The sequence below is a fragment of the Corticium candelabrum genome, chromosome 19, assembly GCF_963422355.1.
Source record: "Corticium candelabrum chromosome 19, ooCorCand1.1, whole genome shotgun sequence".
In the NCBI taxonomy this organism is placed as follows: domain Eukaryota; kingdom Metazoa; phylum Porifera; class Homoscleromorpha; order Homosclerophorida; family Plakinidae; genus Corticium; species Corticium candelabrum.
Window position 1 is genome coordinate 707,333 of NC_085103.1, and position 26,820 is coordinate 734,152.

At 42.8% G+C, this 26,820-nt stretch overlaps 4 protein-coding genes across 7 annotated transcripts; 2 read left to right on the forward strand and 2 right to left on the reverse strand.

The window, feature by feature from the left end:
• Positions 1–2,091: 2,091 nt before the first annotated feature.
• On the reverse strand, positions 2,092–9,410 carry LOC134195074 (uncharacterized). 4 transcript variants are annotated; one of them, XR_009972299.1, is made up of 5 exons: positions 9,073–9,410; positions 5,362–5,469; positions 5,137–5,264; positions 2,419–5,055; positions 2,092–2,359 (listed from the first exon to the last, which is right to left on the reverse strand). XR_009972299.1 is itself a non-coding variant. In XM_062664086.1 (4 exons), exons 1-4 carry the CDS (start codon positions 9,407–9,409, stop codon positions 2,263–2,265), a joined length of 681 nt encoding a protein of 226 aa, XP_062520070.1. In that variant the 5' UTR covers position 9,410; the 3' UTR covers positions 2,092–2,262. The 4 variants fall into 4 exon arrangements, 2 of the variants coding, with proteins under 2 accessions (XP_062520070.1, XP_062520069.1); XR_009972300.1 differs by having other exon boundaries at positions 5,137–5,302; XM_062664086.1 differs by lacking the exons at positions 5,137–5,264; positions 5,362–5,469 and having other exon boundaries at positions 2,419–2,583; positions 2,626–2,707.
• Positions 6,816–8,167, reverse strand: LOC134195201 (uncharacterized). The gene has a single exon (XM_062664202.1). The coding sequence runs from the start codon at positions 8,165–8,167 to the stop codon at positions 7,211–7,213; it is 957 nt and encodes a 318-aa protein (XP_062520186.1). The 3' UTR covers positions 6,816–7,210.
• A 214-nt stretch (positions 9,411–9,624) lies between the features above and the next one.
• Positions 9,625–15,201, forward strand: LOC134195225 (uncharacterized). The gene is made up of 6 exons (XM_062664225.1): positions 9,625–9,695; positions 10,096–10,231; positions 10,287–10,703; positions 12,228–12,296; positions 12,359–12,480; positions 15,085–15,201. The coding sequence occupies exons 1-6, from the start codon at positions 9,693–9,695 to the stop codon at positions 15,199–15,201; spliced, it is 864 nt and encodes a 287-aa protein (XP_062520209.1). The 5' UTR covers positions 9,625–9,692.
• A 938-nt stretch (positions 15,202–16,139) lies between these two features.
• Positions 16,140–20,297, forward strand: LOC134195226 (uncharacterized protein K02A2.6-like). The gene has a single exon (XM_062664226.1). It carries the CDS (start codon positions 16,140–16,142, stop codon positions 20,295–20,297), a length of 4,158 nt encoding a protein of 1,385 aa, XP_062520210.1.
• The last annotated feature ends 6,523 nt before the right edge of the window (positions 20,298–26,820 follow it).

Sequence of the window (26,820 nt, forward strand, 5' to 3'; positions counted from 1 at the left end):
AAACATTTCAGTTCTTGAAGATAACAGTGGACAGAGGGGACGTGGAGGCCTGTTTACTGCTATATCTAAACGATCAATGAAACCTCAGGCACAATACGAATTGCCTACAAAGATGAAGGGCAATTTAGTCAATCGGTGATTTCACAAACTTATTGCAATGCTGAGTATGTTGCTATACTGTAGATCTATCCATAAATGACTGCCACATTATTCCTGTGGACGACATTGTTAGCAGAGCTCATGGGTCTGACATGGCAATATTTGTTACATACGTGTTTAATTAAACATAATTATAAAGTTTGGGCTAATACACACTAGGTTGCACTCTTTGTGGCTCAACGTCGGAGCAGGCACAACCAGATATCTGCTACTAAATTACCTGCATTGGAAGACTGTTTAAAACGACTTGCTCGAGTAGCCAAGGAAAGGAAAGGTCAGCTGTACAGCATGTGTTGTGAGTGTGGGTGTGACTGCATGGGGATGTGTTAGCATGCATATTTTCTGTACATATTATTGATTTCTCTTATAGCCAGTGTTCACCTACCTCGTATTGGCCATTCTACTCCCAACTTCAACTGGTATGGAACAGAGAGGCTTATCAGAAAACGTCTGGTTTCTTGTGGCATCCAAATATTAGTGTATCATTTCATTTTCGTTTTGTTTTGCCCTGGTTGATAGCAAATTTTATTTCACATAAATATGTGAGACGGATTCCTGAGCTGTATGTAGATATTATTTTTCAAGGCATGGTACAAGGAAACCCCTTGCTTCTTCTGCTGCAAGTTCATGCCAACAACACCAGACGAATTCATCAGAAAGTGAAGAAGACAGAACGTTACAGTTAGTGTGTGACAGAGAGTTGCAGAAACCAGTTTGCCTGCTGGATGTTTAAATGGAATTAATGTCTTCTTGTATGGCTTGGAGACAGAGAAAAGACAAAGACTAGAAAAAGATGTCTTGTTGTATCCTTGCAGTATGAATGGAAATTGCATGGTGATTTAGTTGCACGGTAATCGGTTGATACTAGTTTGAATGTATAAGTCTTCTTAGGCAGTACCGTATAACCGGTTATTTCTGCGAATTCTGCGAAGAAAGCAAGAACCGTACAAATAAAATTTGTAGCTATTTAGCCCTATCCTTGGAGTCCTAGGCAGTCACTGTGCAGACACAGGTACACTGTACATGTGTGTATACCTTGCAGTAACTGTCTTCGTGGTCGAACCGCAAAATTTAATTCGCAGTAATTAAAGCTTTTGTCTTGATTATGAAATCGCTGGAATTTTAGACCACAGAAATATCCGGTTATATGGTAGTCTAGGTGTGTGTTGTTTGCCTTGACTATTTATTACAAGACAAGGAGGAGAGGTGGGTTCTACTATTGGGCCTAACGTTTCTCACGTTGTTTGTGCTGGAGATGGTCAGTGGCCTCAGGTAGTTCTTGTTGCAAACCCTGTGTGCACGCGTGTGTGTGTGTGTGTGTGTGTGTGTGTGTGTGTGTGTGTGTGTGTGTGTGTGTGTGTGTGTGTGTGTGTGTGTGTGTGTGTGTGTGTGTGTGTGTGTGTGTGTGTGTACATTACTTCATGTGAGCTGAAGATTTCTGTCTGTGTTGTACGAGATTGAAACTATGGATTTGACAGCTGTGCCTGTATCTTACTTGTGGTTAGAGGAATGTATCAAAAAACAATCTGTAGTCAGTGTGACTGACTATATAGTCATGTTTGAGTAAATGACAACTGGCATCTGTCAGAATGTCGATGTGCAATGACTTCAACACACATCCTCTACAATGGTGATTGAATTCAGAGACATATTGCTGCTAGTGGTAATGTCAATTGTCTTGCTTTTAAAACTATACCTTGTTTGCTGTGTTTTTATGATAGCAAACTCATAACTAGAACCAGTTGTTTGTATGATGATGTATAGTAAGCATGCATGAAGGGTCTAATACATAAGTATACACGTACAGGTACATTAATTTTAGGATAGGTCATGTATTTGCCTTAGAACAGGTCCCTGGGGCATACCCGAGAGTCTTGGAGACTGTAGGAAGGGTTTGCTTACAAACTCTTACCAAACTTGACCAAACCAAGCTAAGCATGTGTCAAATATTAACAACTTGATAGCAATATGTCCAGCACATCAGCCTGACAAACCACAACATATTGGCTGATACAAATTAACAATAAACAATTACTTATTAATAATCACAAAGTTAGAGTCTTCTCATACAAATACCAGAAAGTACTAAATAAACTATGTTCACTACAACCTCATTTTTGCTCTTAAATGAGAAGTTTCTTTTCTAGCTCTCTGCAGTTCTGCCTTCTGCCTTGCTACAGTTGTTTTCAAAATTTCAATCCTTTAGAACAACATCACTAATACTTGCTTCTATCATCACGATAAACAGTATATTGTTACCTCTGCTCAATAATCTTTTTACTAGACACATTTCTATCAGCCATAAGATCAGAGTCATCCACACATCTCATTTTAACTGATCTCAAAGTTGAATTCAGTTCTGACTGTCTCTTCTTCAGTTCTTGAAGTCTACGTTGAAGGATGACAGGAGACGTTAGATGTACAGATGACACATCATCAACTACAGATGATGTGTCATCTGTAGTTGATGAGCCACATCCATTCTTGACTGAACAATTCTTCATAGGTTTCTGCTTTCTCTCATTTGTAGCTCCTTTTACAGTACATCCTTTAACACAAACTTAATGTATCTCAACAGCTCTAATTAGCCAATTACAATTATAGCATCTAATAAATACTACACAACAAACTCGACCGGTGACCTAGCAAACATGAAAACAGTAAGATGTGATGTCATGAGTTGTCAGACTAATAAATTCAACAGTGAACTTGAAATGCTTACTTTCATGAACTGCCATATACTGGTAATGTGATCTTAAACCAGTGGACAAGTCATTGCCAATACCATAGTAATGAAATGGTTGCAATCCAGCAGCACGTAAATATTAAGTATGAAAAATAACAAAATGTTTTGAAGTAGAGTGGAACTTTGCCTTGTGAGCATTTAAAACCAGGTAACTGAAACAACTTGAGAGTAATAATCATTACTAATCCATTAAGGGTAGTAAGAATACTGACACACTACTGTATTTGGGTCTCCAACAATAAATAATCAGTTATCCTTGCAGTTCTGTATGCAATGGTCTGCAAAAGTGGTTTTAAGATAGAGTCTGGAAATCACTGCTCCTACTTAATCAAAGTATTTGGACTCTTCCTTTCAATAACAAGTTTACACCATTAAAATTAAAGCTTACAAGATGATCAAACTACTTTGGTAATGTGTACTACTCACTACACATGTAATCACAAACACAGCAATTAACTCAATTAACTTAATAAAAAAACACAAAATATAGTTATTTAGTATTTGCCATAGCATGTACTGCTTAACACTAAGGTAGCATAAACTTAATTAATTATTGTACCATGGTCACATGATGTGTGACCAATCGCGATCACGTATTGAGATGGGACATATGACCTATTGCATGGAAAGTGTACAAAAAGTAACTTGCACTCTTACTTATAAACTGTATTATACACATCATGTGACCACGACATAAATTACTTATTACTTATCTATATAGCTTTTACCAGCACTAACAGTGCGACTATAGCCCTTGGCGTCGCCTCGGGACCCTGCCTCTAGTGCTTGAAAAGGCAATAGCGCACTAATCATACAATAACCTATACGTAGACTCTCATCCATCTGACAGTCTGTTCTCAGGGCAGCAGGTGCTAAATTGAAGTTTACTAGTAATTGAAGCTGCAATTCCATCCTCGCTTCTGCAGCTATGAGCCTTCTGAAAACTGCGATAAGATTAAAATATTTCCTTTAAGCAGCATACCACTTGTAAAATCTATCTAAAATTGTAAACGGTGACTGTAACTTTCATGTGATCACAAAGTGTATAATATAGTTTGTAGTCGTCGAAATACACTAACGAAAGTTATCACAAATGGGACATAAATATCGCTCACAGTTACATCATGTTAGGTTCCAGTATAAATGCCGTAAGACACAAGAGTAATGTGCATTAGCCGTTGCAGACAAGTTCTGCTGTTTATTCCAACAAGACCTGGCAATCGCAAACATAGATTGCACTGCCCTGGTAAAACAACTTATTTATAAACATTTTACAGATCTGATTGGCACTTCATCCATTGTCTTGTTGCCACGTACAACCAAACGAACACATTGCTCTGCATTCAGTTAAGGGCATGGCACATTCCTGGGCATGACATAGTTGACCATTTGCACATCCATATAGCCCAAAGACCGGAAGTCAGTAGAATTAACTCCTAAACATTTGAGAATGCTACTCGCCAAATCATGACCTTACAAAGTCCCGTTTCTATAGCTCATAGCTGAAATTTCATTTCACTACTGTATTACCTTATGATGCTACTGTGAGGACACAGTTCACAAATTTTCAAAATATTACAATCAGGCTTTCTGGAAACTCGTCACGCACTGCAGCAAAGTTATTGAGCTGTATGCAAGCATATTAGTTGTACATGTCAATGAGGTCAAGATGTTCAAAAAATGAATCCAAACCAGTTTTCAGAATTCGACAGTCTGAGTCCGGACGTATTTGGCCAACAAAAACAGCATCTCTGCTTAACCTTATTGCGAAGCAATTACCACACTGGCTCATGTAATCCTTACTTTCCACTGTAATGCCCGTGCAGAATACACAATCCTTAGCATGCCAGGAAATTTACCTGGTACATGTTCCAACACCCACTTCTGTATGCTCAAAAGGCTTACACCATATTGCCGCACATAAAAACGCATGCGCCTATATGTGAAGTCAAATGTCTCCAGTAATAGGACAGGTTGATAGAGATAGAAGTGCTGCGCCTCTAAGTCAACAACTAAAATTCGTCTGGTTGAGTGTTGCATTAAATAGAATTATGTTCAGACCACAGAGAAACATAACGGTCGGTTATCGGACATTTGACCGATCAAAACCTCATCTTGTCGGAGTGAAATTTGTGGGCCGAACATTCTGTCTGAGCAAACAAATTGAACAAAAGGTACAAAGATAAAGTCTTTATCACAACGAATTTACTCTGCATACCAGAAATGCGTACCTTTCCGTCCCGTTCGCGTTTAGTATAGCACATTCAGCACCATGTAGGAGCATTCGCAGATCTAACTTGATACAGAGCTCTACGGCAGTGATAGAGCTTGACACCATTATGGAATGGACATGGATGCCCTTAGTTGTGATAAAAGCAACAAGTATGATATCACATGCTGATGAGGTAACAGTGTTTTGAAAACAAACACCAGGCATGCTATTAGTTGCTACTTACTTCATTCGTATACTGCTGTATGCACTCACAAATCATTGGGATGTGATCAGCCTCAACCATGTACCAAACCACAATGCAGTTTCAAAGGACTCCACTAGGATCATATTCCTATGTTCATCAAACCACTTGTCAAACAGAGTAATTATGCTTGCTGTGCATGATGTGTGAAAGACTCAGTTGATGCAAAGGTCAGATGGTATATAACAGTGTAACTGTCTAGATTTAAATTTCCAAACAGTAGCGAACATGACAAAATACTGCTGTATGTACCTTCTTCAGAACCAGACATGACAAACACTTGTAACACTGGGTTGCCCAAAACAGACTATTTTGGATGTAGAAAACAAAATGTTGCTACACCATGAAGTCAAAACCACCAACTCTGAATGTTACCGTTGCCCCAATACTAGCATATTGACCATTGACTTTCGGACGATCCGGTTTCCTAGTTTTATTGCTGTAGGTTGGCAATTAATTAACGATTGATTGTCCAACCAATTAGGAGGTACGTCCGACCACTTCTGTTGAATGTCTGACCCAACTATGATTTGGCTCAACTTTTGTCTGACCAACTACAAATTGTTATAATCCTCACTGAAGACTATCAAAACTACTACTTTAGCAGCACTTTGTCTAAAAATACTGTCATAATCGCTACGTGATCATGTCTTCTTCAGTAATGTTGGTCTCGAAGCCTCTGTCGTTGCTGTGTCATCTTCACTGTCGTCGTTATTATCGATGCCACTGAAACTGCGCTCCTTTTCAGAAATGAAAACCTTCTCTACAAGCTGACATAATTGAAATGTATGTAAAAAAGAAGTTTCCTGTGTTGACAGACAGCAATCAACGATGCACACCGACAAAGAAGTTTTTGCTATAGCATCTCCATCTATAGACTCTCATCTCCCACTCTGCTACTTGGAGATAGCTGGCCAACACACCTCACATAAACAAGTGCATGTGTTAGTGCCCCAAAATATATGCTGTGCAATGGTTCATAACAGACTCATACTTAGTCCTGCTCCGTGCTTGGTTGCTACACCACGTGTGCTACCTGTCATGTGTGTATATGTCCATGTGGGTTCACACGTGTGGTTGGCCTAAGCGCAAAGGACCTATAGCTATGGACCTATACACAAGTGACAGCTAGCGCACACGGTGTAGCAACCTAAAGTAGTAATAGCTGGCAGCGTGGGAAAAATCTTGAATCTTGCTAACTATACATCGCAAACAGATAATTCTAACATCATTAGGAAGTTAGTGATGACGAGAAGACAAATATATAGAGCTTGTTTCTGATCAGTATTGTACAAATACAGAATTGGCTACTTCCCGTATAGCACGCGATGTGATTACGCCCTCATGACTAATTAGAACAACCACCTGTGACTTCACATGCGCCACCAGGTCAATTGTGGCATTCTAATCACTACAGGGGTCATCTGTTCCAGAAACAAAGGCTTCTTCGCTTTCCGAAGTGTCTTCGTCATGCCTTACTTCAATGAAAACACGGTCGACCGCTTCTTCAACTATCCCGTCGGGCTCTCGATAGTGCTTTTCTACTTTTTGAATGACGTGCTTGACACAGTTGGCCCATTTCCCAGCTGTAACCTGTGTAATGCCTTCTCTCGCAAGCTGTTCAATTCCCGCCATGGTGAAATCCTTGTTATGAGATGCCACATAGCCCTTGACTTGTGCCCAGACCAGCTCGAAGTGACAGACAGGCAATCTCAGAACGTCACGACTGTTCTGATTAGCGAAGACGTCAGTCAGGTATTGCGAAGCCGGGTTTCTTGCTTTTATTAGCATGAACACCTCTGCTTTTAACAGTTTCTTGTCGTATGGGATTTCATGCGAGTCCAGATACTGGATCATGTCCTTTTTGTGCTGCTTTTTGTCGGGATTTTCTCAACAATGCTATTATGATACTTGGCATTGTCAAGAACAATACAGAAGTTGCTGGAAGGTTTGGAATCAACCTCTCTCTGAACCACTCCATTAAGTGGGCCGTGTTCATTTCCTGATGGTAGTCACCGGTGCCTTTCTTTCCTCTGAAAACGAGGTCAGCATTAGAAATCCAACCCTCTTTCCACCCTGCATGGAGAATAATGAGTCTTCCACCCTTTCCTGATGGGACTCTCAAACCTCCTTTGCCGTCGTAGTCAGTCCAGCGTCGTTCCAAGGTATGGTGCACGTTGAGCCATGTCTCGTCTAGATACACTATTGGTCTTCCCTTATCTCTGTACTTCTTTACTTGTCTGAGATAGTGATGACAAGCAGCAATAATTCTGTGTTGTTCGTACAACACTGTTTTCTTGTTGCATGTTGTATATTTGAAGCCCATTTTCTTGACTGTTTTGAGAAGTGTTTGTTTGCTGTATGAGTAATCTATGTCTTGTTGTAGAGCTAAAATCGTTGGGAGTTCTCTGTCTGTGTAGAACCGGTGAATTCTACGACGAATGACTCCTTCTTGAAAGTTGTCAGTCTCCTGTTGGGCAGGACCTGAACCAGACTTCTTGCCTTTCTTTGCGGGACTATGCACATCTCCTTCAACGTTTACTTGGCAATGAACTCTGAATACAGTGCGTTCAGATACCTGCATCACCATTGCTGTTGTTTTTGTTACACTTTCCAGCATGATTGGCCCATCACGCTTCTCTTGCTCAAAGAAGGCATGGACATTACAGATCATCCATTTGTGAGAGCTTCTATAAGCATCAATCCTTTTTCTAGAGCTCCTTCCTTGAATTGTATCTGAGCTATCTGTAGGAATAGCTACGGTTTTTGCAATAACAGTTGAAGACATTATAGCAAATGGGCAAGAAAACACCAAAATTGAGATACTGAATAGATTGAGTGTACTATATAGCTAAATGTACGCGTACATGGAATTTATGGATGCTACATATGACATAGAGAATGAATGATTCATTACTGCACATTGCACCATTATGACATCAGGAATATGTTTACAGATGAACTCGCTTCCGTTTTGATGTGTAATGTAATCTGTATACCTTCCGTGATGCCCCTCCTAGGCTCCTATATCTACATAAACGTTTGCCGCAATTCCCACACTGCCAGCTATTGCTTTTCCTACTTTAGTGCGGAGGAGGACTGTTAGGGCACGAGTCTAGGTTCATAACACTCACATATAGACTCATGCGCTTTTATGCACGGTAATACAGTATAGCTAAATGTGTTAGATGCACGAAGTCAAGATTGTGTTACAAAAGTGTTGAAAAGAGCTGCATCAAAAAAGCCTCCATTAAAATGGACAGCATCAAGCAATCAACTGTTAGTATCAAAATTCCAAACCCTCTGCACATAAGGAGACCAAACTGAACTGAGTAAAAATTAAAAATGTATTGGTGCCACCTCTAGAAGTTACATAGTGTGGGTGAGGATGAGAATCTAATAGTTAATTTATGAGGTCTGAGGGCAAGCATTTAATAATTTAGAGAGCATTGATTAATGTCAAACCTTCATCAAGTTTGTCTTCAAATGACATATATTGAATGTCTCATATAATTACAAATGAGTTCTTCAGGGTAAACAGGATCTTCCTCTGGAGAACTGTTTATGATAATAAAATGATGATGGGTATTTCACAACAAGGCACAGTACCCTCAATGCATATAATTTATTTATATGCCACATTAATTACATGCCAATGATAACTTAATTTATTTTTGAGAAACAAGAAGATACCTGACACAATTTCTTCGTTCACTCTTGGCTGCTGTGCCTTCTTGGCCGCACTAGTCATGAAGGAGACTCCGTCCCCTCGTCCATACAACTTCAATTGCAACTGTCCATTCTGCTCTGTCTTGACTATTGTGACAGCTTCTGGTATTGACATCAACATCTCCTCACACGTAGAGAAGCCGAGCTGCTTGTACGGCAACTGCGTTCCAACAAGTTTCACATAATCTGCGCAGAAATCTCGTAACAGAACACCCCGATCGCTAGACAACAAGACAGCTCGCACAAATCGAACAATATCGTCTGGCACATGTACATCGCTCTTTGACGAAACTGCGGTCATAACGTACATATCAAAGACGTCGACGTAAACTCCCGTACAATCTTTACGCGTGTAGACTAGCTATTAATTAAAACTGGACAAAAAACAAAAGTGGAGAATGCAAATGTGATGAAGTGAAAATTGAACGTAGTGAAATAAAATTTTGCGTGAAATCAGCAAGAGTGCATGTATATTGTCCAGAGACGTAAATATTTATGTGACATCATGACTATCCCGGATAATTCGTTGTTTGTACTGGCTTCTTTCTTTCTTTCTCTGTTTCATCGTCTAGATTTGCCAGTTTATGGTATGAAGTGATGAATCTGCACGCTTGTCTTGTATGCTTCGCATAGCACATGGACGTCCTAGTAATGTAGATGTTGCGATCGCAGTCTTTTGACTCTTAGCTTCAGTCTCTTGGCTCTCTTTTTGCATTTTCGTGATTAGTTTACACTGGTGTACAGTAGCTACACCAATCACATTTCTTTGGAGTACAGTACCGTTATGTCGTTTTCCCTACCGGACGATGCTGCACGTCGGTGGTGCCTCGTCGCGAAGATCGCGATATCATGCATGCAGTATCCGTCAGTGTGCTACAGAGTTGAAGTAACATAATAATAATAAATAACATTGTTGCTATTCATCATCGACTTGTTTGACGTTGGTAATTTTATTTTATTGTTTTGTTTATCTTTTTTTTTATCTAGTCTACTGTCAGAATGCCTGAATTTGAAATGAACAAAGAATTAGAATCAATTGAAGCTTGTTGCAGCGAGTTAGAAGATCATCCAACTGATCATTTGACCATCTCCAAACTAGCACAACTTAACAGACATCAAACAGGTAAGTAACGACATTCTACAAGTGGACACATAGAATTATACTTGTGATACTCTAGATGTAAATGATCTTCATCGATCTGATGTGACCATACTTCATGCTGACATTGACATCAACATCGACAGTGCTAACGTTGTGACAGGAGCTGGCAAGAAGCTAGCTGCCTGTTTGAATGTCAAGCAGTTGAAAGTCAATTGTGTCAATTTAGGAGATCAATCAAATGAGCAAGTTGTTATGCGACGAGTTCAAGCGGCTGGTTACGTTGTGTTACTTGTACTGTCCTCAGTACAGCCACCACATTATTGGAGGACTGTTGCGTCACTTATTTCAGAGCTGGTAGCTAGTAAGCATCGCAAAGTTTTGCCAATTTACTTTGGACTTCGGAAAGAGTATGCCAGAAATGCATATCCAGAGATTGCAAAATTGTCTTCATGGGAAGGAGATGACTTTACTTCAATGCTTAAATGGGTGGAAGGTGTGTGTGTGTGTGTATGTGTGTGTGTGTGTGTGTGTGTGTGTGTGTGTGCACGTGTGTGTGTGTGTGTGTGCGTGTGTGTGTGCATGTGTGTGTGTGTGTGTGTGTGTGTGTGTGTGTGTGTGTGTGTGTGTGTGTGTGTGTGTGTGTGTGTGTGTATGTATGTGGTGAGCAATATAGCTCATGTAGTTGGAGAGTCATCGTAGAGAGTGATTACATCCGTGGCACAGCAGGGTTACAAGTTCAAGTCACCGCGATGGTAAGCTATGGTTCCCTGAGCAACAAACTCATGCACACACAATTGCCTTTCATGACTCAAGTGTATAATGAAGGTCATTGACTGGAGATGGACAAGACTTCTGACTTGGCAAGAATAATATCCTATGCAGCATACAGCACACAGCCGGTACGTATGGGCCTTGGTGTCCAGTCCTATAGCTGTGTTATAGCTGGTGTTCCTGGATGCTCTAGCCAAGCCCCAGGTGGATCGTCAGCACTGTCCCAGAGACTCCACGTGGCATACAGAGGTCCTTGTCTTTGCCGGCAGGGAGCTATTTTCAAAAGTGCATGTGTGTGTGTGTGTGTGTGTGTGTGTGTGTGTGTGTGTGTGTGTGTGTGTGTGTGTGTGTGTGTGTGTGTGTGTGTGTGTGAATATTGTTGTCGATGATGTTATTTCAATGCGTCTGAGTAGATCTGGTTCTGCCTTTGGCAACTGGACTAGACGCTTTTGGAATGAACATGGCATAACCACTGCCACTAAGATCAAAGTTTACAAAGCAGTTGTGATCACCACTTTACTTTATGGTTGTGAGACTTGGACATTATATAGAAGACACATTAAACAGCTTGACCAATTTCACATGCGATGTCTTTGCGAAATTGGAAATATAAAATGGTAAGACATGATACCCAATACCAAGGTTTTGAAGAAATGCAACATGCCTGGAATTGAGGCTCTACTACTACGAGCTCAACATCGATGGTGTGGCCATCTTGTTTGAATGAAGGATGATAGAATCCCAAGGGCAGTGTTTTATGGTCAGCTGAAGGAAGGTTCTAGAACAGCAGGTGGTCAGAAATTGCGCTTTAAATACACATTGAAATCCAATTTGAAATCTTGTAATATTGATATATCCAACTGGGAAAGCTATGCGTCAGACAGAAATCTTTATGGAGATCCTATTGCAAAGAATCTTTAGATTATTTTGAAGACCAGCGTTTGAAAACACTCCCACAAAGAAGGCAGGAACGAAAGGCGATCTCTAAGAGTGGGAACTTCACATGCGATGTTTGTGGATGCTCCTGCACAGCACGCATTGGTCTTTGGAGGCACAAGCAAAGCCATAAATGAGTTTGGTTGTGTTGACCACTCACTCCACCGTGTGTGTGTGTGTGTGTGTGTGTGTGTGTGTGTGTGTGTGTGTGTGTGTGTGTGTGTGTGTGTGTGTGTGTGTGTGTGTGTGTACAGTTGTGTGTGATTATGTCTTTTGGAGTTTCATATAACATGTGGCTATTATTTGGCAGGTTCAGTAATTAATCAGTCTCTGCCCACCTTCAGTTATCCTCTGTTGAACGTGAAGAGAGAGATTACTTGTATGTGAAGTTATAAAACAATTGCATATATTTTATGGGGATTTTGTTGCTTGCTGTTGAAGGTGTTGATTCTCAAAGTGCTCCAAGTTGGGCAACTGAGCGTTCTATGTTATTGGAGAGCATTTCTAGTTTTTTTGGAACTTTGCATGGTGATCATAACAAGGCTGCTTCTGTTCGAACAGCAGTACGTTGAGCTTGGTCTTTGTTTGGTGTAATTTTGTCCACATGCAATTATGTAACATGAAAGTAACTATTAGGTCCCTATTTGTTGCATGTCTGTTTCTCATCAACAGGCTCAGGCAAGCCATTGCCATTATCCATTATGTACACGTGGTATCTGAAGTCAGCAGGCACAGTTACTCAAGGAAGTCAACACAGTATTACTCTATAGTGGTACTTAACTAGAGGTCTGATTTTGGGATCCTTATCGATATATCATGAAGTTGAGTATTTTGAAAAAATGGGATAGGCAAGAAGCCAAGACGTATGATTCTTGCGATCTGGTTGTATCGAACATGTGCAGTACATGAATAATGGTATAATTGTGAAATCTTGTGTGGCCTGCCTTCTGGATGCAGGTGGATGATGAGAAACAGGCATGCAACAAAGAGGGGCCTTAACTGACAGTTTAAGCTGTGATATCTCTTCAAGTGCTGGTTAGGCTACAGAGTGAATGGGCAGTGGATGTATACAGTAGTCTGGCACTGTGTGTGTGTGTGTGTGTGTGTGTGTGTGTGTGTGTGTGTGTGTGTGTGTGTGTGTGTGCAGGGTACAAAATAAGGCCTGAAAGATCATCGGATATATTGTCTTGTCATATTCACGTTTGATTACACATAGGAGCTCTTTGGCCGGATATCCAATGTAGTTCATCGGGCAACTACGGGAAATGAAGTTTCATTGCCCCCATCTCGCAAGGAAGGGTTTTAGTAGCAAATGCTAGACGAAGTACTCATTGACTAATTTCGATTTGTTGCCACTTTCAAGAGCAGTTCGTTTTTGATATATTACGACGATCTAATTGCCTCGAGTGTCCAGTGTGTGCATACGGGTCTCAACATTGCTTTTCTCTCTCCCACAGACGTCTGCGGCATTTTGCAGTTGTACATTGACTAGAAGTATACACTATAAGCAGAATGGAATAGATTAGTGTCACTAAACTAGAGCTAATGGTGTCTTCCAGTCGGCGTGTAATGTCAACATACGGGCAACTGCGAACCAGACATGGACTGATTTCTTCTACTACATGACCTCACATACCACTAGATGATCTTTAGCGTTAAGGTTGAATCGTTTAACCATCTAACGCACAATAATTGATGAATTTTTCAAAAAATTTTGTATTGATGTTCACCACACACCATACTACAGTATAATTATCTAGCTGGTTATGTATGCGGTCTTAATTAAATTACTTCGATTTGAAAATCAAGACAATAGTTACTGATGAATTAAATTTATGCGCTCCAACCAGGAATTATTTATGACAGTTTTAGAGACTTAAGACCGCTTTCTTTTTGGTTGCCTTCTAGCTATAGCTACGGGTATCTGTGCCTTGTTGTTCATCGTTTTGCTAACTAATCATGTGAGATACATTGCGATTTGCTTCGCAAGTAGCTTCATTGTCGAAGCTATTCTCTGAAATAGCTACCTAGGCTCATACCAAAGCGACCTTGCACATGGCAATATAAATACATGTGCAACACGTTTCAAACTACTGCGCAAGTGACCGAACATGCAGTGACTGTCTGGGACTCCAAGAATATAACTAAATATTTGCCAATTTTATTTCTGCGTTTCGTGATTACTTTGCGGTATTTGCAGAAATATCATGCATGATCGCACGGTTGCAGAAACATCATGATCGCAGAAATGTCATGATCGCAGAAATGTCATGATCGCAGAAATAGCTGGTTATATACTGGAATGCATACGATACCTGCATGTCGGTGCTTCACGAGTTGGTTGCGTTAGTACATGCATGACCTGCGAACAGACTAACTGTAGAATCTTGTTGTCAAAGCTCACGTCTCCATCCTTTAGATCGTGCTTTGAGTCAAAGATATTTCTGACTTCTGTCTACAGTTCTTCTAAAGGCAAAATATGGACGCACATTGTTGTGAGTTTAGTTTTGGAATGCATCCATGGGTATTGCTAGCAACTTTCTAGTGTGAATGTGAACGTCACACTCTCGCTAACTAGACAAATGAACATGGCAGTTTTGATTTCAGATTTGCAGTACTTCTGTTTTTCGTAACGCTGCTTGTTGCATCGCAGCAAGTATAGGTCACTAAGGACGTAGAGGCGACCAGCGACTTGTGCGAAATTGCTCTCGAAGAGCCTCCTGCGTGCGAAGAAAGCACAATCGAGCTAACCGATGTATGTCTAGTTCAACTATAGTAGCCAGACTCTAAAAGCTTTGCCCTGCATGTCTGCCTGGTGATGATCGAACTGATGGAGTTTATACACCTGCTTCCTCGTTGACGTTTCTGAACGTTGCCAATATAGCTAATTATTAGAATTCTAGCTAGTGGAGATGAGCAATTTAGTACATATTCAGTAGATGAGCCAGAAAGAAATTACCATATCGTATACTTGCTACCAAATTTATATACATATAAACGTATATATCTTGGTCGTTTTACTGCATCAAAGATAGCTGACATGCATCGCTATACTGCAGCATCTGTTGTTGCTGCCAATTCCGCTGTATGTCATCAACTACGGACTTCCAGAAGTACAGCCATTAATGCGGCAAAGGGATCCACTGATAGGTGTCTGTTTTGTGAAGGAGTGCTGCAAAGCAAAGAAGAACAGAGGGAAATTTGAGAAATTTTCCGGAGAAACTATCACAAGGTTGCTGAAATCAAAGGAGACAATAAGACTGCACTTCTCGCTTATACAGTGACAGACTTAAATGCTTGTGAAATTTGTTACTACCTGTAGTACTATGAAAGCTGTTCTAAACTTTAGTTACACGCACAAGCACCAAGTGGATGCAATACTTTATCTATTAGAGGTAAGAAAACAACCTAGTTAGCTAACTAAACTGTATCTAGCGGAGGACTCGATGTACATGCGATTGCTTTCAGAAACTTGTCAATTGTAAGTGTTGACGTGATTGCAGCACGGCTCAATGCACCAGTGACCTGCAGCTGTCACCGTCCTAAACTAGCCTGCACAGATCTTTCACTGCAGCGAATTGTGTGGTAATAGGGCAACAGAAGAAGTAACACTAATAGCTCGGCTTTGGTTCAGGTGACGAGTAAAAATTTTTTTAGAATTATTGTTACCCTACATGCGTACTGTCTAGTTAGAGACTTTGCTAACAGTGTTTCCTAAGTCACACTTGTGTAACACACCAGGCCTCATAGATTTACAACACTGGCACATTGTGTTTATAATAAGGATAGAATTGCCTTATTTATGTGACCTTCTATTTGCTATTTTACCTACAGGACTTGACAAACAGTGGCTCCAAAAATGCTTTCAGCATTTTGTAAGTATGTAGCTACCCGTATAACCACCACTTGCCACTCGAGGTGATGTGCACATTAGATAGTAGTTATTATTTCAACAACGGACAACTTTCGTGAGTGGTAACATTTTGAATTTTGTAAGTGACAATTTTGGCTACCATTTGTAGTGTTTGAGGTCAGTTAATGTCATTAAGTGAGGACACGCCCTTGCGGCTACTACTATCTATTACTTAGCTTTCTAGCCCTGCCACTTGTATTCAGTTCTGTTCTAGCCTTGGTACAGTACAGTACGGAAAGCTACTCGTACGTAGCACGTTGTCTACTCGGTCCTCAGACTACACATTTCAGATTGGCGACGAGGTGAACTATGGCTACGAACAGGGACTCAGAGCGCCGACCTATCGAAACTCTCGATATCACAGGCCCCGCACACATTGTTGCAGAACGATGGCGGAAGTGGAAGAGGAGCTTCCAATATTACATAGAAGGTCAAGGCATCACCGATCACTCTCGTCAACGCAGTCTCCTGTTACACTACGCAGGTACAGCTGTGCAGGACATACACGAGAGCCTCACAGAAGCCGCAGTTACAGACGATAATACGGCATTTTCCCGTACTGTGGATGCCCTTGACACATATTTCCAGTGCGCGCCCAACACGCCCTACGAGCGCCATACCTTTCGTCAGATGAGACAGAACGATGATGAGTCAGTAGACCAGTTTGCGTCCCGTCTCCGCATGCAGGCAAAACACTGCAATTTTCAAGATGCAGACGACCAACTTCGAGATCAGCTGATCGAACACATCCGTGATGCTCGACTCCGCCGCAAATTACTTGAAACTGTCGATATACAACTGCGAGACGTCTTGAAGACAGCACGTGTTTGGGAGTCAGTTGACCAACAAGCAAGAGGAATGCAGCACGCTCTCACACCTGCCGCCGTAACCAATGCCAGTGGAAAAAAGCCAGACGACATTGCAGCTGTCCGATACCGCAGACAATTGCCAAAAGGTCAAGCAAAAACCCACAGCGACGCCCCAGCATGCACACATTGTGGTCGATCAGGACACTATGCACGCTCTGAAGCTTGTCCAGCACGTGGGAAGACTTGTAACAAGTGTCACAAGCGCAACCACTTTGCGTCACAGTGCCGCAGTCAAGGAGTTTCCGCGTCATCTTCGGGCTCACCGCAACGTCGCGGTACCAACCACGCCTCCGACCGCAGACAGAAACACAGACCACCTGCTCGCCGCAGTGACCGCGCTCATCAAGTCACCGCATCTTCCCAACCGGATTCTGGAGAAGATGAGGATGAGTCATTCGCCTTTACGATTGGTGATTACGACGGCCAAATGTCAAAGCAGCTGTCAACTTCAACACCAACAACCATGATTAGTTTGAACGGCGTTACCACACAAGCACTAATCGACTCTGGAGCTTCTTGCAATATTATGGGTGACGATCTCTTTCACAAACTCTGTTCACAAGGCCTGAACGTAACGCTACGAGTAACGAGCAAGACGCTGTACGCTTACGCCTCACGTCAACCACTTGACGTCGTTGGTCAGTTCACGGCCAACGCTACGATACACGGAAGAACAACGCCCACCGAATTTGTGGTAATTCGGTCGAAGGGGCAGCTTCTCCTCGGCAGGAAATCAGCTCAACAGTTTGGAGTACTGCGGTTGAAACCTGAGCGACCGCACACCGCACACACGGTCAACACGTCTGGTGATCAGTTCCGGGTCGACATCGAACAGCGATACCCGCAGCTCTTTCACGGTGTCGGCAAGTTGGATGGCTACCAAGCGCATATTCACATGGATCCGCAGGTCAGACCAGTCGCACAAAAGCCACGACGGATTCCTTTCGCACTTAGAAAGCCTGTTTCGGACAGATTGGAAGAACTCCTTACGAAGGACATTATCGAGAAAGTCGACGGTCCTACGTCATGGGTTAGTCCAGTTGTCGTCGCGCCGAAGGCGTCCGGAGAAATACGCCTATGTGTTGACATGCGCCGTGCGAACGAGGCAATTATCCGTGATCGTTACCCAATTCCAACGGTTGATGAAATTCTACAAGCACTGAACGGCAGCACTGTCTTTTCAAAGCTTGATCTTCGATGGGGATTTCACCAGGTCGAGCTTGACGAGGCGTCACGTGATATCACTACATTCGCTGTCAACGACGGTCTCTACCGCTACAAACGCATGATGTTTGGCATCACATCGGCGCCAGAGAAGTACCAACACATTGTCAGCCAACTTTTGACCGATTGTCCGGGTGCACTGAATATTGCGGACGATCTCATTGTCTACGGGCCAGACCAAGGGACACATGACGCTAACCTGTTCCGAGTACTCGATCGCCTTCGAGAATGTGGTCTCACCCTCAACCTACAGAAGTGTTGGTTTCGCAGAACTAAAGTCGAGTTTTATGGCCTACAGCTGTCAGGACAGGGAGTAGAGCCATCCAAGGACAAAATTCAGGCAATCATCGATGCACCACGCCCAAGTACCGCAGCAGAACTACGCAGCTTTCTTGGGATCGTGGGATTCAGCGCTCGATTCCTACCCGACCTCTCCACGACTGCAGAGCCTCTACGCCGAATCACACACAGAAACAATTCTTTCACGTGGACCGACGAGCAAGAGCGAGCTTTCACGAAACTAAAGAAACAGCTTGCTAAAGCCACCGCACTCGCGTACTTCGACCACACTGCACGTACACAGGTCATCGCAGACGCCAGCCCTGTTGGTCTCGGAGCAGTTCTCGTACAACAACAACCTAACGGTTCGTCTCGTGCAATCTGCTATGCCAGCCGCACGCTCACCAGTGTCGAACGCCGCTACAGTCAGACGGAGAAGGAAGCTTTAGGTCTTGTTTGGGCTTGTGAACGTTTTCACCAGTACCTGTACGGCACAACTTTTGACCTTGTCACCGATCACAAACCTCTCCAAGTGATATACTCTCAATCGTCAAAGCCATCTGCACGCATCGAACGATGGGTTCTTCGACTCCAGGCGTACACTTTCAAAGTAAAGTACGTCACCGGACCAAACAACATTGCTGACGCCTTGTCACGTTTACCGACCACCAGGATCGACGACGCAGTGGACACAGGTGATACTGAAGAGTCAGTCCACATAGTTACGCAGTGTACCGCTCCGTGTGCTATAGCAATAAAGGACATTGAAACCGCTTCAGCTAGTGATGATGAGCTACAGACCATCCGCCGATGCATAAGCACCAACGACTGGACACATCTCCCTCACAAGTTCATGCCGGTTCGCCACGAACTTACAGCTATCGGTCAAGTCGTTCTTCGCGGTACCAGGATAGTACCTCCTTCATGCTACCGTGACCGCATCCTGGAGTTAGCTCATGAAGGCCATCAAGGAATAGTAAAGACGAAGGAACGCCTCCGCACTAAAGTATGGTGGCCTGGTATCGACCGACAAGCGGAAATGACGTGTAAAACTTGTATCAGTTGTCAAGCCGTCAGTCAGCCGCTTCCTCCAGCTCCAGTCAAATCAACGGCACTACCACAAGGACCGTGGGAAGACCTAGCCACAGATTTGCTGGGACCTCTACCGACAGGAGAAACGCTACTCGTCACCGTAGACTACTACAGCCGCTACTTCGAGGTTGACATTCTACGGTCTACTACCGCGCAGTCCGTCATCAACCGTCTCAATGTTCATTTTGCACGGTACGGTATCCCGCGAAGCATTCGCACCGACAACGGACCGCAGTTCATTGCTTCCGAGTTCACTGCTTTCCTCAACGAGCTAGGAATCCAGCATCGCCGGAACACACCTCTTTGGCCACGGGCAAATGGAGAAGTAGAACGACAGAACCGTACTCTGTTGAAGGCCATCAAGGTCGCGAATCTTGAACAGAAACCATGGCGAGTGGAGTTACAAAGATTTCTACTAGCCTACCGGTCTACACCTCATTCAACAACAGGTGTCAGTCCCGCCGAGCTACTCTTTCGCCGTCCAATGCGCAGCAAGCTACCCGCTATTACGGATACGGTAAGTGATGACGTATCTGTTCGTGATCGTGACTCTGCACGTAAGCAAACCACGAAAGATTATGCTGACCAGTCGAGTCGTGCCCTGGACCATCCTGTCACAGAGGGAGACAGAGTTCTTGTCAGAAATACGACTCCTGCGAATAAGCTCAGTCCTACTTTCTTGCCGGATCCGTACACAGTTGTTTCTCGTCACGGGGATCAGCTTGTCCTCGAATCTCCGGGAAAAGTCAAGGTTAAACGCAACGTCCAGCTGACGAAGCCGGTATGCGAAAGGAAGGAAAGAGATGAGGACGTTGAGATATCAGCAGGCAGCAGTGAAAGTGCAAACACCGACAGCAACACCCAGGCAGATACTGGAGACCAAGCTGCAGCCACGACCCCGACACTAGACATGTCTGAGCCAGCGACACAACAATCAGAACGACCGAAGCGAACTATAGTCCCTCCTGCGCGATTTAAATCGTTTGTGACTTCGTTTCGTTAGTTTGTATACGTTCAATTTGTTCTCCGTATTGTTTATCTAAAGGAAGGGAGGGAAATGTAGTGTTTGAGGTCAGTTAATGTCATTAAGTGAGGACACGCCCTTGCGGCTACTACTATCTATTACTTAGCTTTCTAGCCCTGCCACTTGTATTCAGTTCTGTTCTAGCCTTGGTACAGTACAGTACGGAAAGCTACTCGTACGTAGCACGTTGTCTACTCGGTCCTCAGACTACACATTTCACACCATTTACCGTCAAAAACCTTCCTTGTGAGATGGGTCAATGAAAGTCGATTTTTAGGCATCTTTTAGACTTTGGCCGATGGACTAATAGTTAATTTTTAATGTTCTAAGTACAAATTAAAATAATTACCGTATTATCCCCATTTAGCTGCAGGTCTCTTATTAGAACATTTTGGTACTATGTGCCTAGTCTCGCATAGCCAGACCCGGCCTTTCTGCCGCGTCATCCTTCCACGCGAAATGGGGTCTGGTGAACAGCCTTTGATGTCGCTGTGTGCTGTGTAGCCAGAAATCGTCTAGCTAAAGATCGGATTTGGTTTCTTAAATGCCTTACTAAAGACCAGACCGGTATGCACACAGTGCAATCCTAACTCATTAGCTTCTCTTGTTTTGTAGAGAACAACTTGAAGACTACAGCTCGAGTTGTTGCTGTTTGTGAAATCTGCATGTCTACAGCAGCAATTAAATGCAGCTGCGGGAACGTTGACGTCGGCAGGCTCGACGTCGTACGTCTAGCATTATGTGCACTCTTGTGTCACAACGGTGACTGAATGCAAACTGAATGGATGCGAAAGTACTCGATGCTGTTTGCTGTTTTGATTTCTAAAGTGACCGCGGACAGTCCAGAGTGAGCGATATCTGGCCCTGGAATTGAAGGACTTGGAGCTGCATGACGTCATCGAAACAGGATGAGTCGTCTTTCTGTGTTGGGGTACGACTACAGCTAGAATCATTGCTGTTTGTGAAATCTGCATGCATACATCAACAATTAATAAACACGGCCGAGGAAATGTTGACATCGACAGGCTTCCATCTCCTAGGCAATCTGTCAGGATCGATGACGTACGTAGCGTTGTGAGCTTGTGTACTCGATGTAAAGCAATGCACAAAACACATGAGATGATTACCGAAACACAGAAAGACGACTCATCTTGTTTTGATGACGGCATGCAGCTTCAAGCCCTTCAATTCCAGGACCAGATATTGCTCGCTCTGGACTGTCCGTGGTTGCTTTAGACGTCAAAACAGCGAACAGCATCGAGTACGTTCGCATCCATTCTGTGCGTTTGCATTCAGTCGCCATTGTGAAACAGTCGTGCCCACAACCCTAGACGTTCTCGCGGCCGCATTTAATGCTGCTGTAGACCTGCAGATTTCACAAACAGCAACAACTCAAGCTGTAGTCTTCGAGTTGTTTTCTACAAAACAAGAGAAGCTAATGAGTTAGGATTGCACTGTATGTATACCGGTCTGGTCTTTAGAAAGGCATTTAAGAATCTAAATCCAGTCTTTAGCTAAGACCTGCAGATTTCACAAACGGCAACAACTCAAGCTGTAGTCTTCGAGTTGTTCTCTACGAAACAAGAGAAGCTAATGAGTTAGGATTGCACTGTGTGTATACCGGTCTGGTCTTTAGTAAGACATTTAAGAATCTAAATCTGGTCTTTAGCTAGCCGATTTCTGGCTACACAGCACACAGCGACATCAAAGGCTGTTCACCAGACTCCATTTCATGTGAAAGGATGACTCGGTGGAAAGGGGTCTGGTTTCGCGAGACTACTACGTACCTTTGTACAGTGTGGTTAGGGAATAAGGTAGAAGCCATGGAGTTCCCTGGAAGATTGGAGACAAAGGAAGACATAACTGATAGCCATATTTCTTATTTTGATTTGGTTGCTTCCTCCACAGATAAATTTCAGTGGCAACTGCTCTCATGCATCAGTTAGAAATGTTACAAACTTTCATCAGAACAGTAAGTATCAGAAATGTTTTCCTTTGTATGATCCTGTAGGGTATTCCATGGCTTCTACCCTATTCCCTAACCATGCTGTACAAAAGCACATAGTACTGAAATGTTTTGTCAGCATGGGAAACGGAGATCACACGTCATTGTCCTCTACATGCAATTTGTAGCTTCTCAGTTGCGAGCTACTCTTTCTAATTGCAGTAACAAGTCTGACTTACAGTTAGGCAGTCAATTGCAACAAGGATAAGAACCATAAACTAGAGTTGATCAAAATCAGTTGAAAGTGCAGCACACGCCCACATGTGCTGTACTTACTCTCTGTTCGCGGTGACCTTGCACTCGGAAGTGACTAATGATGCAACTATTAATTGTCTAGCACACTCAGATGTTAAGTGATATCTCATTAACTAAACCATTTAGAAGTCATATTACAATACAAAGCTGTTAGGTAACAGCAGAGGAAGTCGCAGGCTATCAAGATGAAACAGAACGAGAAGAAGAGTCAGACATACCAAACAACTTCTCGCGAAACAAGAGCAACTGTGAGTTGATGTCAAGGCATCAGACTGTTTTTAGTGACCTTGCTAATTGGCTACTTCCTCTATTAGCAGCATTCTTGCTGTAAAGCCATACTTTCTTAATGAGTTAAGAACCCTAACAAGTCTTGATATGCAAAAGCTTTATCAAACCACCTGTGTAATACATACCTTGTTGTTACCCTAAGTATAGAAAATTGGGGAACTGGTGGTTTCCAACGATACCAAGATCGTCCCTGTCTGCCCATTGTGCAGAAGTTATTACACATTTTCAAAGAGCAAGGTCAACGCAAACAGAGAGTAGTTATAAAAGCAGATGCTGTTTGTTACTGTAGAAACCTCACGAAGGTCTTGGTGCCATTCGAAACTGTAAAACATTCATGTGCATTTTGTTACGTTTCAGTACAGGCTGAAGGAAAGACAAAGGAGGTAAGATGCTAGCCTCACAAGCCAGGCTCTTCCGCACAGTTGCTGAGCTAAACGCACGTGAATCACACGACGAGGAGGAGCTTTTTCCGGAATTGCTCCAGCACAAGAAGAGCCTGGTTGCTTTCGAGAACGTCATAGTGACGTGAGACCCCGGATTTGATTTCATAGCTTGAATAAGGCTAATTTGATTTCCTAAAGAGCTCATTAATGTAATTGCGTTTGACACATGAAGTGGAGAGGAAGCCCTCCGTGGAGAGCGCTTCAACATGAAAGCCAGTGAAGCTGTTGATAGACAAAGTGCTGGTGAATAACGAGCCCAGGAATGGCCTACATGTGACTGGTCCACTGAAACTACACTCTCCAGCAATGATTCTTTTTGCTGAACTCATCTGCAGGTTTGTGCGAATTGAAACCGACGTCGCAGTGTTCACCATGCTTGCGTGTCTACTCTGACATCTATGTCTGTGGCGGGAAATGGTGTGAGAGCTGCCGGCCTTGTTTCACTCAATTGTTCGTCAACGCAGTGGCATACAGCTTGCTGACCTTTCCAAACGGGAACGGAGTCCACGTCAGATTGGCGTGTATTGCTGACGCAGTCTATCTGACGGTACTTTTGACTCAGCAAGCAGCTCTTTTGTACGATATTGGCTTTTCTCACAGTGAACTGGAAACATCTAGGCGTGGGAAAACAGCAGTGCAGTGGACCTACCATGTTCAGGAAGTGTAGAATTGACTCGTAGTTGCATGTTTGTGTACTACGTACGACTTTCATGGACTCTGATTGCTACATATATACACTAAGCGTACAATGAGTTCTTTTCTCAAACTACCGCACTGCAGATCTAGATTCAGCAGTGTGTACTGTTGGTGAAACTGAATGCTGAAGATGAGTTGTGACACTGCAGAATATTACATGGCTCAGCTGTCTATAGATACGTACTAGAAGCGAACGATGATGTCAACTACGTACTTCATGCAAAACAAGCAAGTACGTGAAGCGATGTCACGTGTTAATTTACTCAACTTCCATACCTACATGCTTAGCTAATCAAATTAGTCTTATCCAAGCTATGAAATCAGATCCGGGGTTCCACATCACTATGACGTTCTCGAAAGCGACCAGGCTCTTCTTGCACTGGAGCAATTCCGGCCAAAGCTCCTCCTCGTGTGATTTATGTGCGTTTAGCTCAACGACTGCGCGGAACAGCCTGGCTTGCGAGGCTAGTAAGATGCTTGAATAGTTGAGCGAAGTTGTGTGAGTTGATGCTTGGCGTGTGATCATGTAGATGTCAAAACATCTTTATTTAATTATGATAACCTGGTTTAGTGGTCCTACTGTGTAATATATATATATATATATAATAATTTACATAAGTAGACAATGCTTAGCTACTTTGTTCTTTTGATTAAGGGGTAGCGTGGCTGGTTACGGCAGCGATCAATAGTAGTAGTAGTAGTGCGCACTCGTGTTTGTTTGTGTGTGTGTGTGTGTGTGTGTGTGTGTGTGTGTGTGTGTGTGTGTGTGTGTGTGTGTGTGTTTGTGTGTGTGTTGCGATAGCTTAGTTGGTTAGAGAGTCATCTTATGGAGTGTTTACATCCGGGACCTTAAAGGGTCGCAAGTTCAAGTCAGTGATGGCAAGCTATGGCATAATTTCCTTAAGCAAGAAACTAACACACATTTGCTTCTCTCGACTCAGGAGTATAAATGAGTACCTGGTCATTGACTGGGGCCCTTGTGAGACTTCGGGTGCTCACACCACAGTTGGCTTCACAAGTCGGTCCTCTTGTGAGTGCCTGGCCCGGCTCCAGGAGTTTGCTAGCGCAGGCCCAGAGTTCCCTGAGTAGTGCAAAGGGCCCAGCTTAACAGCTGGGGCGTTATCTCTGAGAGGCAGCTCCTGACATTTAGGATTGTGTGTGTGTGTGTGTGTGTGTGTGTGTGTGTGTGTGTGTGTGTGTGTGTGTGTGTGTGTGTGTGTGTGTGTGTGTGTGTGTGTTTGTGTGTGTGCACACGCACGTGCGTGTAGGGCTGATCACCTCACAGATTTGCAATCAATTGATCTCTAAAACCCTTAACCAGAAGCAGATTGGATGACAGATGAAGTGAGGCAGTTGTTACAAGGAAAGTCCAACAAAAATGAACTTAACTTGTATGAGTAGATTTTACAAAGACAAATTGATTGGTATAAGTTACTCCATTATATTCTCTTTTGTATGCGAGAACGAGCGAGGTTTCTGTGGAGTGCAATGGCCACGCGCTCCTCACCGCTTCCTGGTGGATTATAAGCTTTCCTAACTGCAAACGAATCAATGCATTTACGAATAACTGCCACGGATTTATCTTGAATGCCGTATGCGAATGCGAAGATATTATGAAGATCTGCCTTTTTGCCGTCAGTGGTTTCTCTCTAAGGTACAATGATGTTAGTAGAGGTGATTTTCTTTCAGACTTTTAAGCAGAATTCCTCATCACTACGGCTTACCCAGAGAATCCTCTTTTGTGTGAGTAATTGTTTATCCTTGTTCTTTTAACATCCGAAGAGAAATGTTGAGCACGTCGTCTGTCGTGTGCAACAGAGGACAATCATATTTTTCCTCCGGGATTGTAACCTTCTATTCAATCAGTGGCCAAAGGAAGTGACTGACCTGATGTAAAAATAGGAAGTTTTCTGTAGCACACGCTAGACGGTGCTCTCAACACTTCTCTTCGGATATTAAAGGAACAAGGATAAACAATTACTCAAAGCAAAAGCGCATTCTCTGGGTAAGCTGTAGTAATGAGGAATTCTGCTAGAAAGTCTGAAGGAAATCAGCTCTACTGACACCATTTTGTGTTTTAGAGGAACCAGTGATGGCAAGAAGGTAGATCTTCACAATATCTTTGCATTCAAACTCGGAATCCTTGATATATTCGTGGCAGTCATTCATAAACGCATTGAATTGTTTGCAGTGGGCAGAGCTTTCATCCAGGAAGTGGAGAGCGGGCGTGTGGGCATTGTACATCACAGAAACATCACTCATTCTTGCTTACGAAAACAAAGATAAAGGAGTAACTTATACATATCGATTTGTCTTTGTAAGGTCTACTCATACAAGTGAAATTCATTTTTGTTGGACTTTTTCTTTAGGAAACAACAAGCATGGCTGATTTGGAAGAAGAACAATGACAACCAGCAATTTCGTGAAGAATATAACAGATTGAATTAATGCCTAGGTCACGTAGTTGCCAAAATTTAGTCACAAGACATTTAGTATTGGAAATTTAGTCACCAGTACACTTAGTCGCCAATACATGTAGTCGCCGTACCCATTAGTCACCAGGTGCTCATACATATTTACCGTAATTACAAAGGAGACAATTGTCTAACACACAAAGACGCAAGTGTCAAGACATAAATAATTAAACACACACTTGTCAAATTGTGTCAACAGTTATGTTTTCAAAGATATATGTGTGAACATTTACACACAATATTATAATAGTCATGTCAAAGAACACCAATAGGAAGGCATTAATTACTCAAGGAGTGTATATATGCCTTTGTTGCTGTTGATTGTGTGATTTCTGTGCGTC

Bases quoted from the DNA above. Each gene is read 5' to 3' on its own strand.
- LOC134195201 (XM_062664202.1), bottom strand. From the start codon at position 8,167: ATGTCTTCAACTGTTATTGCAAAAACCGTAGCTATTCCTACAGATAGC.
- LOC134195074 (XM_062664085.1), bottom strand. From the start codon at position 9,409: ATGACCGCAGTTTCGTCAAAGAGCGATGTACATGTGCCAGACGATATT. The intron at 2,708-9,072 runs GTATCTTCTTGT...TTTGTGTTAAAG, and splicing joins GAACGAAGAAATTGTGTCAG to GATGTACTGTAAAAGGAGCT. The intron at 2,360-2,418 runs GTAACAATATAC...GTTGTTCTAAAG, and splicing joins AAAAAGATTATTGAGCAGAG to GATTGAAATTTTGAAAACAA.
- LOC134195225 (XM_062664225.1), top strand. The intron at 10,704-12,227 runs GTGTGTGTGTGT...ATTATTTGGCAG, and splicing joins AATGCTTAAATGGGTGGAAG to GTTCAGTAATTAATCAGTCT. The intron at 12,481-15,084 runs GTACGTTGAGCT...TGTTTTGTGAAG, and splicing joins CTGCTTCTGTTCGAACAGCA to GAGTGCTGCAAAGCAAAGAA.
- LOC134195226 (XM_062664226.1), top strand. From the start codon at position 16,140: ATGGCTACGAACAGGGACTCAGAGCGCCGACCTATCGAAACTCTCGAT.